Source organism: Scylla paramamosain, chromosome 1 (genome assembly GCF_035594125.1).
Source record: "Scylla paramamosain isolate STU-SP2022 chromosome 1, ASM3559412v1, whole genome shotgun sequence".
NCBI lineage: Eukaryota > Metazoa > Arthropoda > Malacostraca > Decapoda > Portunidae > Scylla > Scylla paramamosain.
The window spans coordinates 39,746,207-39,762,692 of record NC_087151.1 but is presented as its reverse complement, the minus strand read 5'-3'; the positions used below and the strand labels follow the sequence as shown (position 1 = coordinate 39,762,692).

Below are 16,486 nucleotides of genomic sequence, written 5' to 3'. Positions count from 1 at the left end.
TAGTGATTCTCTTTGTGTGTCCTAACACTAAACGATTTTTTGGAGAAATTTAAGCTTTCTCTGTCCTCATGGAGATCAAAAGCAACAGGAAGGAAGGTGAATGAACAGAATGAACATGTAGGTATCCAACTCAGTAATGCATGCGCTGCTAGGTTATGCATGGCTAATGATTCACTTCGTATAAAACACTATACATTTTTTTTTTTTTTTTTGGTGGAGGGAGAAACTGAAGTTCTCTCTGTCCTCATCATGATTAAAAGTGACAGGAAGAGGGATGAATAATTAAGTAGGTATTTAGTGAGGTTCATGTATATATGTACAAACTAGTTAAATGAATCAATAAATATAAATTGCCCTTATGGGACGTCCAGTAGTCCACTCTCCAGACTCATATGCAGGCAAACTAATTCATGTCAATGTACACTAAAGTAAGTACATACATAGAGTCATATAATCAATGTAAGGTGGATGGGCTACTCATATAGAGGAAGGCAAGTCGCTCTCCCTCCCATTACAGTGCACGTACACTTAAATTACCAATTCAAAAAAGGCTGACCTAAAAAGAGAACCTCACGAGTTACCCGAAGACGACGACCCGAGGGAAATTAGGAGGAGGAGGAGGAGGAGGAGGAGGAGGAGGAGGAGGTGGTGATGGTGGTGGTGGTAATGGTGGTGGTGGTGGTGGTGGTGGTGGTGGTGCAGAGCCTGAAGACTTCACGGTATCTTCATTTACATTCTGATTGGGTGGCCGCGTTTTCTGCACCGAGCGAATTGGTGAGGTCGACCTCGTCATGAATTTTAACTTTCCTGATTGATAAAAAAAATTATATCCCACCAGTTTCTCTGCGTGAATTGAGCAAACTATAAAACGAGGAAGGTTTGCAGTGCATCATTGATCTAAACTTAAGAAACCATTATATACTGACGAGAAAAGAAAGATTCGCAATAAGATATCTTCGTTGTGAGTGAATTGAGAAAACTACTAGACAAGGAAGGTTAGTTATGATATCAAATTAAATTAATCGGGCACAGTATCGTAAACTGTGAATATACAAGGAAATACAAGGAAGCTTCATATCAGGATATTGTCGAGGTGAATTAATGTTTGTATGAGTAGTTGCTGTCCCAAAAAGTTACTTGCATTGGTGATCAGATTGTCTTGCTTTGTCCGGTGGCTATGAGGTAATGTGTTCAGATAAATATAATTGTAACTGTCTGAATCACATTGGTTTTAATCTGCACCATTACAAAGCCTGCGTTCCCAGACACAATACAATTAAACACTGAGAATAAAATGGAAACAGAAGAAAGCAAGTAGAGAAAGTTTAAAAGTAAAAAAAAAGGTATATCTTCACCTATTAAAAAAAAAAAAAAAAGCAATCACTATCTTCTTTTAATTTTCTAATTTCAAGAACTGAACGTAATTTTGAACAAGGAATGATACTGAATAGAACTTATAAGATAATGTCTGATGCCCATCTGAATTAAACTATTTTAAAGCAAGTACATACACAGGTGACAATAACATGTGCTGTCAACATCGTGATCCACATAAACAGAAAAAAAAAAATATATGCAAAGTCAAAAGACACCTCTCTCCATCCTCAAACAAAGAATAAATAGAAAAAAAAAACTTCCACACAAAAAATAAATAAATAAAAAGTAAAATCCCAAGCCAGTGAAACGCTCGGATGAAAAAAAAAATAAAAATAAATAAATAAAAATAAAAGACAAAAAAAATCAGAGTTAAATCAAAAGCTCAGCGCCGCACCACCTCGCCGCACCAAGCCGCCGCCCACACCCTGGTTCACCGACAACAAGCCACACCATTCACTGCCATGGTGGCGCGGCAGCCTTAAAAAAAAAAAAAGTGATCAGATACTTTTTTATTTTTTTTTCGAGCTCTGGCTTTTTGCAAGTCTTCGTATATCCTTCTTTTTTTTACCTTTCGGGACAAGATAGGATTTAAAACGCCATAGAAAACTCAGGAAAACAAAAGAAAAATATAGTAGGACAAATCAACTTTTCTCGTGCTCTGGCCTCTCCTCTGATGCACTGAGTGGCCTGAAGTGATTGTTTGTCCATCGCTAACAACACTACTGAGGCGGTTCATGCTGAGGTGTAGGTAACAGTTAGTTCCTCGTGCAAAGACATGAAAATATAACGAAATGATTGTGTGATATCATTTGTTACAGCTTAAGTGTGTGTGTGTGTGTGTGTGTGTGTGTGTGTGTGTGTGTGTGTGTGTGTGTGTGTGTGTGTGTGTGTGTGTGTGTGTGTGTGTGTGTGTGTGTGTGTGTGTGTGTGTGTGTGTGTGTGTGTGTGTGCTATAATTTTCACTGGTCTTTCTTTCCTGCATGATGACAGTACCAATAATGACACTACGTGCAGAGCTGGAGTAATGGATCACAAGGTTTTATGCAGCACATACACACACACACACACACACACACACACACACACACACACACACACACACACACACACACACACACACACACACACACACCAATCATCCTCTACGTGCAATACAGGGATCGTTCATCTTGCACCTCAATATCCACAAGTAATGCCCTTTCACACTCTCTCTTTCTCCTGCAGGCGGGCACGCAGCAGGCGCCCTCTCCACCTGCAGCCCGCCCACGTCATTCCCTCCCTATGCATAAATCAGCGAAGCTTTCCCCTAGGCGTCGACACCCTCCTCTTTCTACTCCCTACAAGCGCCCTCGCAGCCCTCGCCGTGACGAATCAACCTCATTAAAGCCAGGGCACGTCTCCCAGCCAATTAATCTGAGGCTTATTCCCTTACCTGTACGAGGTACTACGTGCAATACCTCATAGTACGTGTGCATCTCCCATCTCATACAAAGCTCCTTAAAATATAAGCTTATAATTATTGAAAAAAAAAAAAATGTGAAAAACTACATTGGAACTCAAAGAGGAGATGCTTTAATTTGTAGATATTTATTTAATTTCATAAATAATGAAAAGAATATTGTTGTTAAATATCCCAAAGAGCAGGAAGTTCGGAAGGGATTGCAAGTGTAGCCTTTGGCCGTCTGTATACTAAATGTCAAAGGTGGCGCGTACAGCAGGTGGTGAATGGCGGCGCGCTGAGGTCAAAGACTTCCCAAACACAGCTCTCATGACCTTGAAAATAAAGGTCACAAAGAATCTGGGGCAAAGTTTTAATAAAGACTCTTTGTCGGCGATGAACAGCGAGAGTCTTGGGAGAACTTGAGGAAACATCTCGGTGAATCTTTCCAAAGAAACGGAGGAGCCTTGGTGAGCCCCGGAGAGTCTCAGGGTCGACTGGCACCTCCTCCCGCTCTGCTGAAAGGCCTGAATGAGGCGTGTAGTGAAAGGCCTCGTGGACGCGCGTAGGAGTGGCGGCAACAGCGGCAGCGAAGGCACCTCTGTCTGAGCCTTACGTAGCGGGTATACAAGATCCATTTTACAGACGAGCTAATTATATGAATGCTGGTGTAGGTGGAGCGAGGTAGTCATAGCTCTGCGTACCCTGGCAATGGCTCTCCTCTAGAACTTTAAACTGAAGCTGAGACGTGAGTACGTTGATAAACACAGCAATCTCTTAATTCAATTTGCGATCGGAATACATGCATTAATTAACTGTCCCCAGAGTGTTATTAGCGTGCCATCGTACAAACAGACATACAAGTCTTCATTCATTGGGTGACAATAAGGGCGGGTCTTCCACGACTCTCAGTCTGATCCTACTCCTCAAGTGTCTGGCAGCTGTTGATGGGCGGCAGAGAGGAGGTTCATTCCTTGCAACTCCAGGAGACTACTTCACGAAACTCCAGCGCCGCAAGGCATTATGGGCCTCGCTGCTACCCAGTACAAGGCTTAACCCAACTCTCCTCCATTTAAGTTAATTTTGGAAGATGATAGACCCAAACACATCCACCAGAGGAATCCAGAAGACCTGCCTACTACGTCACTGAAATGAAAAAATAGTGAAGCCAGTGATCCCGCGTCGTCAGGAACCGTGGGGCAGTGGATGTAGGGATCACAGTCGCGTACACGTCTCAGCCTCCCGCCGCCCCTTCCGCCAGCCACTCCTGCTCTCCAACGAGGGTAAGTTTAGCAGATGAATAATGAATGGGTCATTATGGAAGGGGGAGAGAGAGAGAGAGAGAGAGAGAGAGAGAGAGAGAGAGAGAGAGAGAGAGAGAGAGAGAGAGAGAGAGAGAGAGAGAGAGAGAGAGAGAGAGAGAGAGAGAGAGAGAGAGAGAGAGAGAGAGAGAGAGAGAGAGAGAGAGAGAGTTAAGGCAAAGGTTCATAATTAGGTACAGACTAGGGAGGACCAGACAGACTTAAGAAGGAAGAAAAATAAAAAGTTGAAAGAAAGACACACAGAGACTTGGGCACAATCTAAACCCTTTCCCTCACACCTTCATGTTCCCCAGCTAGCGAGACCCTCCCATTTCCCCTTCCCTGTCCCTTCCATCTCCTGTCAGACACCTCCCCTCTCCCTTACCTTCCCTTTCCGTCCCCCTAATCCTTCCGCTTTCCATACTTATCCTTTCTCCCTCACTCACTCTCCCTCTCTCCTTTACCTTTCCATATCTTCCATTCTCCACCCTCTCTTCCCGCTATATCTTCAGTCTCTCCTCTCATTCTCTGTTTCCCTTGTCCCTCCCCTTCGCTCCCTGGCACTCTTTCCGTCCCTCATCTCCGTCCTTATTGGCAGCGATGGTTCTCTCGGAGTAATTATGCACTTGTCCCTCCTCCCTCTCCTCCCCCTCCCGTCCCCTTCCGTGCCCTTAGCGGCCCCAGGCACCCAGCACCCTGTTACGTATTGATTAACACGCAGGCAAGGCAAGTGAACTCCGCCCCTTTACTACTACTACTACTACTACTACTACTACGGCTACTACTAATACTACTACTGCTGCTGCTGCTGCTGCTGCTGCTGCTGCTGCTGCTGCTGCTACTGCTGCTGCTGCTGCTGCTGCTGCTGCTGCTGCTGCTGCTGCTGCTGCTGCTGCTGCTGCTACTACTGCTGCTGCTGCTGGTGCTGCTGGTGCTGCTGCTGCTGCTGTTGCTGGTTCTGCTGCTACAAATACAAATACAAATGCTACGGATATTATTACTGCTACTACGACTATTATTTCTGCTACTAATTATATTATTATTATCTCCATTGCTAACACTTGTCCTGCTACTACTACTATCATCACCACTATTACTATCGTTACAAGTCAGTCTCTCTCTCTCTCTCTCTCTCTCTCTCTCTCTCTCTCTCTCTCTCTCTCTCTCTCTCTCTCTCTCTCTCTCTCTCTCTCTCTCTGTATATCTGATTTTCTAAACGTTGTTCTGTACATTTACATGAATATCTGTTTACTTTCGTGTGTGCGTTTGTCTGTTTGCCCAGGGACCCTCTTTCTCCCCTCTCACTGTGTGTGTGTGTGTGTGTGTGTGTGTGTGTGTGTGTGTGTGTGTGTGTGTGTGTGTGTGTGTGTGTGTGACTGTCCCCTTTCTTCCACTGCTCATTAAGAATCCTGCACCACTGGCACAGCAAAAAAAAAAAAAAAAAAGAAAAAAGAAAAAAAAGGAAGTAAAGAATCATACCGTTTATTTTCTTTTTCTTTTTCGTTTCTACCTCAAACTATAAACATTGGATTACAGGAAACCCAAATGGAGATAAGACATTGTCCACTGTAATCCGATACAAAGACAATGTTCCATTCATAATAAGTAAAAAATCTTCTTTTTTTTTTAATCTACCATAAACTACAAGCAACGGAATGCAGAAAGAGATTGTAAGATGTCCATTGTCCCCTCATACGAAGACAAAGTTCCATTCATGACACCAAAAACACCAGCAAACCCTTCCTTGCGTCAATAAACAATTAGCACGGCCTTAACTGGATGCAGAATCAATAACACTCGCGTAATGAGGTTGAGGGGCCGACCACCTCCGAAGGGCCATTGGTCTATAATTCTATTTAACTCCGTGTGTATGTGTCCGTCCATCTCTCTCTCTCTCTCTCTCTCTCTCTCTCTCTCTCTCTCTCTCTCTCTCTCTCTCTCTCTCTCTCTCTCTCTCTCTCTCTCTCTCTCTCTCTCTCTCTCTCTCATCCTTCTTCCTTCTCCTTTTCCTTTCTCTCCATTTCATCGTTCTAGTCTTCCTTCCTTCTCACATCTTTATCATACTTTTCTTTATCACCTTCCTATTTCACTCCCCACAACTCTCTCTCTCTCTCTCTCTCTCTCTCTCTCTCTCTCTCTCTCTCTCTCTCTCTCTCTCTCTCTCTCTCTCTCTCTCTCTCTCTCTCTCTCTCTCTCTCAAGACCAAAGGCTGCGGGGCGGGCAGGGGAGCAGTGGCAGGAGGCAGTGGCAGGGTGGGTGTGAGTGAAGGGAGCTAGGAGGGGCTCACTGCTGCTACTGGCCTGGCGAGTAAATTAGTGTGTCCGCGAAGGCCGAGCACGTCTGCATCTTGCATGGCGAGGGAATCTTTTGGGGGCGAATCTTTTGAGTCTAGTTTCCAGTTTCCAGACGCCACAGAGGGCTTCAGTGCAATCCATTATTTCGAGGGAAGAGGAAGACCCCAAAGATACCTATATTTAAGGAAAAGTAATTAGATTTCCAGCCTATAATAAGCAGACGTAGACGGTGAAAAAGTTATCAAGAAAACGCGTTCTCTTTTTTTTTTTTTCTCATCCTTTGGTGCGGGACCGACGAGATACACTCAACACTAATTAGTATTCGGAAAAAAATACAAGCCTCCAGGGAACAGAAGCACCGGAAGAAGAATTTCCCTTTCGCATAAAGAGATGCAAGGAACGCTGATGCTCCTATCATGGCGAGGGCGGGAGTAGGTATGACGAAAGAACGCTACTCGATGTGACAGATTCCTAACATGAAACTGGCGCGTTACACATCCATCAAAGACACACACACACACACACACACACACACACACACACACACACAAAAAAAAAAAAAAAAAAAAAAAAAAAAAAAATCCAGTGTACTGTTTATATAGAAGAAACAGGAAATCAATATTTTTTTCTATTAAGAGGGAAAAATGCAGCAAGGAAAAGATATGAGTAAGAAAAAAGTTTTAACCTGTAGGCGGCGGGGGCAAAGAGCCTTTCCAGACGGTCCCTCTCACCTCAACTCTCCACCTTGTAAACTTTACGTCCCGGTCCGCATTTTGGTCGGTGTTAAAGAAACAAATGGAAGCAGGCAAGGGGTGTGGGACTCAGCGGAGGTAGGGAGGCGGGCGGGCGAGTCCATCCCTTACTCATACACTTTTTTTAAGAGCCTAACTTTAGCAATCATAAGTTCCGCGGGTCTGCCGTGGCCTCGTGTACCGCCATCACCACTACAACACCACACGCACCACACTACCCCTGTCAGCCTCTCATCCTCTTTGGTTACAATGAAAAAAGAGAAAATCATTGTATTGTTTGGGTATCTATAAATGAATCCCACGGCTGATTACATTGATTAGTGAAACGTAAACATATCAATAACAATAAACATATCTAACTGATTAATGAAAGAGGCGGAAGAGTTCCCTTTAAGCTTCATCCATGTCCCTCACCTCCACTCCCCCTTTCTTGTCTGTTCTCTTCAACTCCACATTTCATGTTTCCACTTATTCCACTTTCACTCTTGTTCATTTCACATTTTCTACCTATTACCGCATCATCAACTATTCTATACACCCTCTCTACTAGAGTTTATCTTCCATCCATCTGCCTATCATTATTACCAGCCTCACCGACTTTCTATTACTATCTACTAAACTCCATTTTCTATCTTCCATCCTATCATCCTCTCTTTGTCTTGCCCACTCTGTACAACTACAAACTCCAAACTCTGCCAAACTCCACATCCGATCATCCACTCTATTTAGTCCACTCTCTTTCACATTCCTTCTCTACATTCTAACAACTACTCTTCATTTAGTCCACTTTCTTCCACTTGCCTCACTCCTTGAATCCCCTTTCCTTCATCCTGCCCGACTTAACACGTCCCTTACTTCCTCACTCCTCCTCCCTGCCGCCTCTCCTTCCCAGGCTTCGCTCAGGTGTAGTAATTAGCCAACTCTCTCAGGTGAGCAATGCTACACAGAAGTTAACGGCAACCTGAGAGTTTTACAGAAAAGATGGACGATTGAATGTAAAGCTGAAAATAACGTTAGGGAAAACGCAGATTGGGAACAAAGGCGGCGCAGGCAGACAGGCACACACACACACACACACACACACACACACACACACACACACACACACACACACACACACACACACACACACACACACACACACACACACACACACATGAATCTCTAGCCCCTGACGCTACCAAGAGCCTTCATTGAGGAAGCCAGTTTTTCGCCACAAGTCAGAGGTGATGAATGAGATGAGCTTCGTGAGGAGCATAGCGAGGAGGAGGAGGAGGAGGAGGAGGAGGAGGAGGAGGAGGAGGAGGAGGAGGAGGAGGAGGAGGAGATTATGTATAATGAAAATTTAAAAGGATATGAAGAATAAGAAGGAAGAGAACGGAAAGAAAAAAAAAGATGCATGAAAAGGGGAAAAAAATAGGAATGAGGAAAGAAGCAGAAAAGAAAAAAAAAAACGCATGGAAAAGAAAGGAGAGGACTAAAAGATAGAGGCGGAGGAATGTAGCATGGGCATGGGAAAGTAAAGCAACAGCAGGTGTAATTGAAAGAGATGAACGGGATGAAAGGCAAGGAAGTACGTACAACTCCAAGAAGAAAAACTACACCGAAAACTTTGATGGGAGAAAAAGCCTATCTCTCAGCACAAAGTTTCGCTAGACGTCATTCTAGGTCACAAGATAGCCTTTGCTAGGACTACTGAAGAAGTTGAGCTGTTAAGTTACCCCTCGTGGGAGAACTTCTTACTGAATGGAGCTAAATGATGAGAACTAGAGGGACTTATACAGAAGAGGGGGAAGGAAGACTGGACACTAAAAATAGATGGAATGTATGGAAATGAATGTCAAGGAGAAGCAGAAGACTAGTGAACAGAAAAGAACAGGATTTAAAGAAACGATTCTTGAGGAAAAGAAAATTGTAAGGACGGGAAGGAGTTATACGGAAGGAGACGAGATACTAAAAATAGACGGAATGTGTGGAAGTGAATGTCAGGGGAAAGTAGAAGACTAGCGAGAAGAAAAGGACAGGATTTAGAAAAACTATTTCTACGAAGTAAATGAAGAGCAATTGCACTGATATTGAAGATGGAAGAAGGGGGGAAAAAAGAGGACACTAAGAATACACACAACCTAGAGGTGAATATCAGGAGAAAGTTAAAGACCAGAGGTGAGAAAAGTTACAGGAATTAGAGAGGAAATATAGAAAAAAGTGGATGAAAAAAACAGATAAATTTACACCACATATGAAAGTGGAAGAAAGAAGAAGGGAAAAAATAATAAAAAAAATTACAGCACGTATGAAGGAAAAAGAGAGGGAGAAGGAGGAACGAGACATGTAGGAAAGGACAATGATTAAAGAAAAATTCATAAGAAGTAAATGAAAAACAAATGAATTTACAATAATGAAAATGCAAGAAAAGTCACAAAAAAAAAAGTTATCAGCACGTATAAAGAGAGAAAAACGAGAGAAGAAAGGCCACCGCTGCAGTGAAGGTTGGGGACACTGAACTTTGCCAATGATTACTAGAGAGAAGACATGAAAAGATGTCAGAGGCAATGAGAGTCAGAGGAGTCACAGGTGAGCTGCCTACCTGTGAAGCCATCAAAGGAGGGCGGCACACTAATTAGCTCTGAATGCAGTTTAATTAAGAATAGACGTAATAGCAGAGTACAAGATGGATACTCTCAGCACCCGTACCATCTTCTATCTTATCATTTGGATTAGGATGCTCTCTCTCTCTCTCTCTCTCTCTCTCTCTCTCTCTCTCTCTCTCTCTCTCTCTCTCTCTCTCTCTCTCTCTCTCTCTCTCTCTCTCTCTCAACAGCACACACCTGGATCCTTCCACGCCCACTAATACACACACTCCACTCCCGCTACAGCCCCAGGCACCGCCACAACACATACACAACACAGCATAAAACACTTACGTTACAGCTCATAAAACCGTATTAGAGGCACGCACACGCGGAAGACACACACACACAACTCACGTCCTCCTTGTGCGTGTGTGTGTGTGTGTGTGTGTGTGTGTGTGTGTGTGTGTGTGTGTGGCGTTTCGAAAGTGCTTTAGCTCATTTGAAGCCTCTTCCACATAAGTAATTTATTTCCGTTCCCCAACTCTCTCTCTCTCTCTCTCTCTCTCTCTCTCTCTCTCTCTCTCTCTCTCTCTCTCTCTCTCTCTCTCTCTCTCTCTCTCTCTCTGCGTCCTTCATCAGACTTTCCCAGAAAGGCACGCACGAAGGAGTTAAATTCCCAGTGTGTATGCGAGCAGTGTGTCGAAGTGGCTGTGTCGCGGCGAGGCGTGAACGCGACACGGTTAAAAACAGAGGTGCAAGTCTTCACAGCGGCCGAAGGGTTTTTGCTCGCAGTCTCAAGGCCACACTGAAGTCCTTCCTGTAATACGTGTGCTGTGGGTGTTGGACTTTTCTTTCAACCAGTGCTAGGTGACCAAAGGGCCGAGGTGTACAATATTTTCACATCGACGTAATCTTGATGTTACAGATGTTTCATGCAGTACGAGTATATGCGAAAGGAAAGGAATCTTACTTTTACTGAAGCACCAATGAGGCAGCTGATAAGGATTTAAGGAACACTGAAGACAAAGGAGCTTAAGACGTGAAAACTTTAAGAGGCGAGGCGCTGGTGCTTATTGGTTTAAGGGTTCAGAGCCGATATTGGAAAGTATTTTCTTCGTACTCTTGGAAAGGGAAAACAAATAATTCAAAACAAAACTCAATGGACAGCAAAAAAGAAAAACGAAAAAATCAAATCTGTAAAGTTTCATAATTCAGACACAAACCCATCCACATTAAATTAATAGAAGGTGTCAACTCTCTCTTTCAGGAAAATGAAGAGGACAGGTAAAGTAAAGAGGAAAACATGCATTGTTGAGTACGGGAACATTGTAGAAAGAATAGGAGAACCCAAGTCAGAAAAATAGAACGTCGTTTAAGTATATTGGTTTCTGACGTTTCGAGAAGAAAGATGAAGACTGATGGAAGGTGCGTTGACAAGTGTATAGAAAAGTGGATATAGGTCACATGAACTGCTAATTATAAACGAGATTAAGATGAGAAACACGAGAGAGAGAGAGAGAGAGAGAGAGAGAGAGAGAGAGAGAGAGAGAGAGAGAGAGAGAGAGAGAGAGAGAGAGAGAGAGAGAGAGAGAGAGAGAGAGAGAGAGAGAGAGAGAGAGAGAGAGAGAGAGAGAGAGAGAGAGAGAGAGAGAGAGAGAGAGAGAGAGAGAGAGAGAGAGAGAGAGAGAGAGAGAGAATGTGACGGAAATGCTACATATATCACAGTTCATAATGGCTGAAAAAACATGAACTAAGTCACAGAAACATGAAAGCGAGACTCCCACATTACGTGACACCCCCGCCACTCACGCTGACAACACCTACGTACTTACACTCTACCCTTTAGCAAGCGAATGAAACAGTAAAGTGCTTGGTCTACAAATGATTGCAACACACTGCAGGCACGCACACACACACACACACACACACACACACACACACACACACACACACACACACACACACACACACACACACACACACACACACAAAAAGCCTTCCCACAATTAAATTAGATAAAAACATGTATACATTTTTTAGAAGTAAAAATGATTGTACTTTATACACAAAGAACACTGATGTTATGAAAAGTTAAGTCTTATAATACCCTTCAGTTAATACAAGTTAATACTAGATATTGAAATATATATACACAAATGTTAGGTATATTGCAACATCCAATAACCTCTGATATTAACAGCATCGACAAACAGGAGTAATAAATAGCAAGAAGAAGAAGAAGAAGAAGAAGAAGAAGAAGAAGAAGAAGAAGAAGAAGAAGAAGAAGAAGAAGAAGAAGAAGAAGAAGAAGAAGAAGAAGAAGAAGAAGAAGAAGAAGAAGAAGAAGAAGAAGAAGAAGAAGAAGAAGAAGAAGAAGAAGAAGAAGAAGAAGAAGAAGAAGAAGAAGAAGAAGAAGAAGAAGAAGAAGTACTCGAAAATAAAAAAAAAGGAAAATAAATAAAAAAACAAAAACAAAGACGATGATAAAAACAACGAGGATGAGGAGAGGAAGAACTAAACCAGGAGACAAGAACACAGCTGATTGACTGACGGACCGAGGAACACGGCTAACTGAGGGCGAGGAAACAGATACATACAAACGCGGGAAGGGGACAGCAACGCGGAGGGGAGCGAACAGACAGACAACTTAAAGTGAAGGAAATAACGCTGTGGACTCGGGATTCTGGGTCACACACACACACACACACACACACACACACACACACACACACACACACACACACACACACACACACACACACACACACACACACTAAGAGAAGGAGAAGTCAAATTCAGGGACAAGATCAGACAAATTTAGCTCCGGTCCTGTGTGGTATAACTAGATAAATACAACTAGGTCAGAGAGAGAGAGAGAGAGAGAGAGAGAGAGAGAGAGAGAGAGAGAGAGAGAGAGAGAGAGAGAGAGAGAGAGAGAGAGAGAGAGAGAGAGAGAGAGAGAGAGAGAGAGAGAGAGAGAGAGAGAGAGTGTGTGTGTGTAGTATCAGCTGTGCAAAATCGTCTATTTAAAACCGTTACCCATAAAAATAGGAGAAACTGAAAAAAAAGAAAAATACACAAAATATCTCTGCTCAAAACCCAGTGTGCCTTGCCCTTCCCTATCCTACCTCACGTATAACGAGTATCAAATTTTACTCCTCACTCACACACACGGCAAGATACACACGGAGAATGGTCACTCCCTCCTCGGTAGAGTGCTCGCGCCTCGCTGCTCCTACAGTTATACAGCCTTTCTGTTTGCCCTGCCGCTCCTCGCTCACTTACCGACGCAGCTACAGCATTGGATGGTGGTGGTGGTGGTGGTGGTGGTGGTGTTGGGGGGGTTAGTAGTAGTAGTAGTAGTAGTAGTAGTAGTAGTAGTAGTAGTAGTAGTAGTAGTAGTAGTAGTAGTAGTAAAGGATGATCCCCCTTCTCTCTCTCTCTCTCTCTCTCTCTCTCTCTCTCTCTCTCTCTCTCTCTCTCTCTCTCTCTCTCTCTCTCTCTCTCTCTCTCTCTCTCTCTCTCTCTCTCTCTCTCTCTCTCTCTCTCTCTCTGTGACTCGGAACCAATCTCCTGCCGTGAGGTTTTAACACGTGCCCAGTTTTACGATGTGCATTACGAGCATTAACGGGGAAAAATCCGCGTACCACACCACCAATCCCTGGCGCTCCTGTCCACCGCGATGCACCAGCTGGCTTCGAGCGACCCCATTAAAACTTGAGCCCCCTCTTAACACGCCGTGAAAAAGGTGAAGGGTCCATATGACACGAAAACTTCCTGAAAATTTTTCAAGGATGTACTAAGCCAAACAAAGCGACACACGAATATTTATGTCCGAAAGAAAATTATATTTGGCCACTCCCTTCTACGAGAATGAATGAATGATGAGAAGAGGGGAAGGACGGTAAGGGATGGGGAGTGGATAAAAAGGAAGGAAGGAAAGTTTTTTTTTTAAGTGCTGAAGTAAAACCGGTTGTTTAAAGAGATGTAGAAAGTGTACTGGGGAAGAGAGGAAGGGGAAGAGAACTGAGTAAAGCATTAAGTTTCTCACTGGATTCTCATTATCATAAGGTTATGTAATGCCAGACAGTGTAGCCAAGAATAATAGGCTTAGAATTCCCTTCCCTTTTACATAACTACTGCGCCAAGTATTAACTGTACGTGTTTACTGAATAAATATGTGGGGAGAGAAATAAGTGGCATAAGAAAAATAAACTGTGTCTGTATAATAACCCAACAACAACAACAGCAACAAGAACAACAACAACAACAACAACGAGCAACAAAAATCAACACGAAAAAAAAACGTGTAAAAATTTCATAGAGGATAAAGCACGAATGAAAATCTTAACCAGGACAGAAAAAGGAAAGAACCATAAAAAGAAAATAATAATAATACAATATACATTCAAAATTAGTATCTACGGTAAAAAAAGGAGCAAGAGGATTGAATATATACATTTCAAGTGTCTATGGTAGAGAAAGAGGAAGATTTAATCTACACGTAAAATGTCTATGGTGGGGAAGAGAAGGTATAATTTGCATGTTAAAGGAGACAAAGTTTCACCGACATTAGCAGCAGATCAGCGTCAGAGCCTCTGCGTCTCAGAGGCTGGGGGCTCAGGGCTCAGGGCGAGGCTCCCAACTCACCTGGTGGAAGGAGATAGAAAATTAAATTTACGGAAGCGAGAAAAAAATTAAATATTCCTAATCTCTCTCTCTCTCTCTCTCTCTCTCTCTCTCTCTCTCTCTCTCTCTCTCTCTCTCTCTCTCTCTCTCTCTCTCTCTCTCTCTCTCAGGTGAAATGCCAGGGAAGGAGGTGGTGAAATAATCCAGTGAATTTAATGTAGAAAAATGGATCGTGGTTGTGGAGAAGAACCCGTAACTCTTTCTTTCTCTCCTATGCTGGTGTAGTAGTGGATGTGACACGCGGAGACGGTAGATACAAATCACTGGGTCCTTAAGCTGCTAATGGATAGAAAACTGTATGGCATTTATCATTGGTGGAAGGCAACACACTCCCACTGGCGGCGATAGTGACGAATATGAATATTATCAAAGGGATACGAAAGGATAGGAATATTTGGAGACTGAAACGGAAGAGTGAATCAGAAAAAAAAACAAGCATATATATATAGAGGGAATAAACATAATGGCAGAAAGAAAAAAAAATAGAAAATATATAAGTAGTGAGGCAAATGAACGAAAAGCAAACAAAAAGAAAAGGAAAGTTTCGGAAGACTCTGTACCAACTCTGCAAAAAAACTAACACTAAACAAGAAGAAACAAGAAAATAAAGAAAAAACCTGGCTTGACAGCGGACAATTAAATATTCAACGCATCACACGACACCTGTCCTGCATTGGCGCAAACTCTGTTCAGGGTGATGAGGAGAAGAGGAGATATGTCAACATGCAGATGGCGGAGGAGGGAAGAAGCGAGGCAACGAGGCGCGACACACGGGGACAAGGCGAGGACAAGCACAGACGTAAATGAAATAGTCAGGGAAGCAAGACTCCAACAAAGGGAGGGAGGATGGAAAGACGAGGATCAGACGGATCATGTCAGCTGGTGGTGAGTGTTTATGACATGACGCTGTGATCACGAGGGAGGGGAGGTGATGTGGGACGAGTTGTGAAAACAAAAAAGAAAGAAAGAAAGACAAAGACAGGGATAGGATGGAGGAGTAAGTGAAATTACAGTGAAAAATTACGGAAGGAAAGATAGGCAAAATAATATTATTTATTATTCAAAGTGTGATAAGTTTTTCGTCACTTTATGCTCATAAGATTACACTACAGTGATTTATTGCTTTAGAAAACAGTATCGATTCAGTGATACAAACGTTACATTATAATTAATTATTTTTTTTTCAGTCTAAGATGATCATTCCCACAGTGAATAATGCATAACGTTCCTCAATTATACAATAGGCCTATAGTCATTTATGGGAAGAGACGAGGTGGTTTTATCTCTGCATTACAAATTATTTGGTAGTAAGGATGAATAACGCTGCTTTGTTTACAACATATAAGGGCACTTCTGGCTAAAACCCGTCATATTGTACTAACTAAACAAATCCCACTGTAGGTGAAGGTGGAAATGATGCACTTCTAGAGGTATGAAAAGCACTACGCTAACCTATGACTTCTATGGTTTGTCCCTCTTGCTAAAATTAAACTGACTTGTATATCTGTTAAGTTGCGATGCACAACTGTGAGAAACTGAGCACGTCAAATTTTCCAGGGGTTACTGGCACACTTTTGCTCAGCACAATCGTCTAGTTATTCGAGTACAGAAACAATCCTCACACTGTTGCAAATTATCAGCCAGAAGATTGCTTTATAAACGGCACCATCAGGAAGACAAAGAGGAGTGACAACACAATTTCTTGTACATTCAGTGATACCGTCTAGAGTTACTCGAATGCAGCAACAATCGTCACACTATCGTTAGCTACCAAACAGTTAAGATATAAACCTTACTATCAGGAAGATAATGAACATTGAAAAACTATTCATTCTACCCACAGGCCAATCTGGAGCACCTTGATCTCAGAAACCATCATCACACTACCGTTAACAAGGAAACAAAGTTGAAATATGAACACGACCATCAGGAAGAAGAGAAGAAAGCCAACATCATTCCTACTAAGTATATGACCTAATACGAAACTTTACGTCACATCCCAGAGATTACACTACATAAATAACAAACAGACTTTCAAGGTACACAAGCGTTATATTTTCTT

The 16,486-nt window shown here is 42.7% G+C and overlaps 1 protein-coding gene across 1 annotated transcript in view; it reads right to left on the bottom strand.

Annotated features, from left to right (window-relative positions):
• The window catches only part of LOC135105788 (uncharacterized protein DDB_G0271670-like), a 17,651-nt gene extending 1,351 nt beyond the window's left edge, over positions 1 to 16,300 (bottom strand). The window contains exons 1-6 of the mRNA XM_064014335.1: positions 16,266 to 16,300; positions 11,965 to 12,249; positions 8,424 to 8,489; positions 6,217 to 6,269; positions 5,596 to 5,626; positions 4,862 to 5,080 (exon numbers count right to left, since the gene is read on the bottom strand). Coding sequence (XP_063870405.1) covers positions 4,862 to 5,080; positions 5,596 to 5,626; positions 6,217 to 6,269; positions 8,424 to 8,489; positions 11,965 to 12,249; positions 16,266 to 16,300 — 689 coding nt within the window. The remainder of the gene's footprint in view (positions 1 to 4,861; positions 5,081 to 5,595; positions 5,627 to 6,216; positions 6,270 to 8,423; positions 8,490 to 11,964; positions 12,250 to 16,265) is intronic.
• Positions 16,301 to 16,486: the final 186 nt, after the last annotated feature.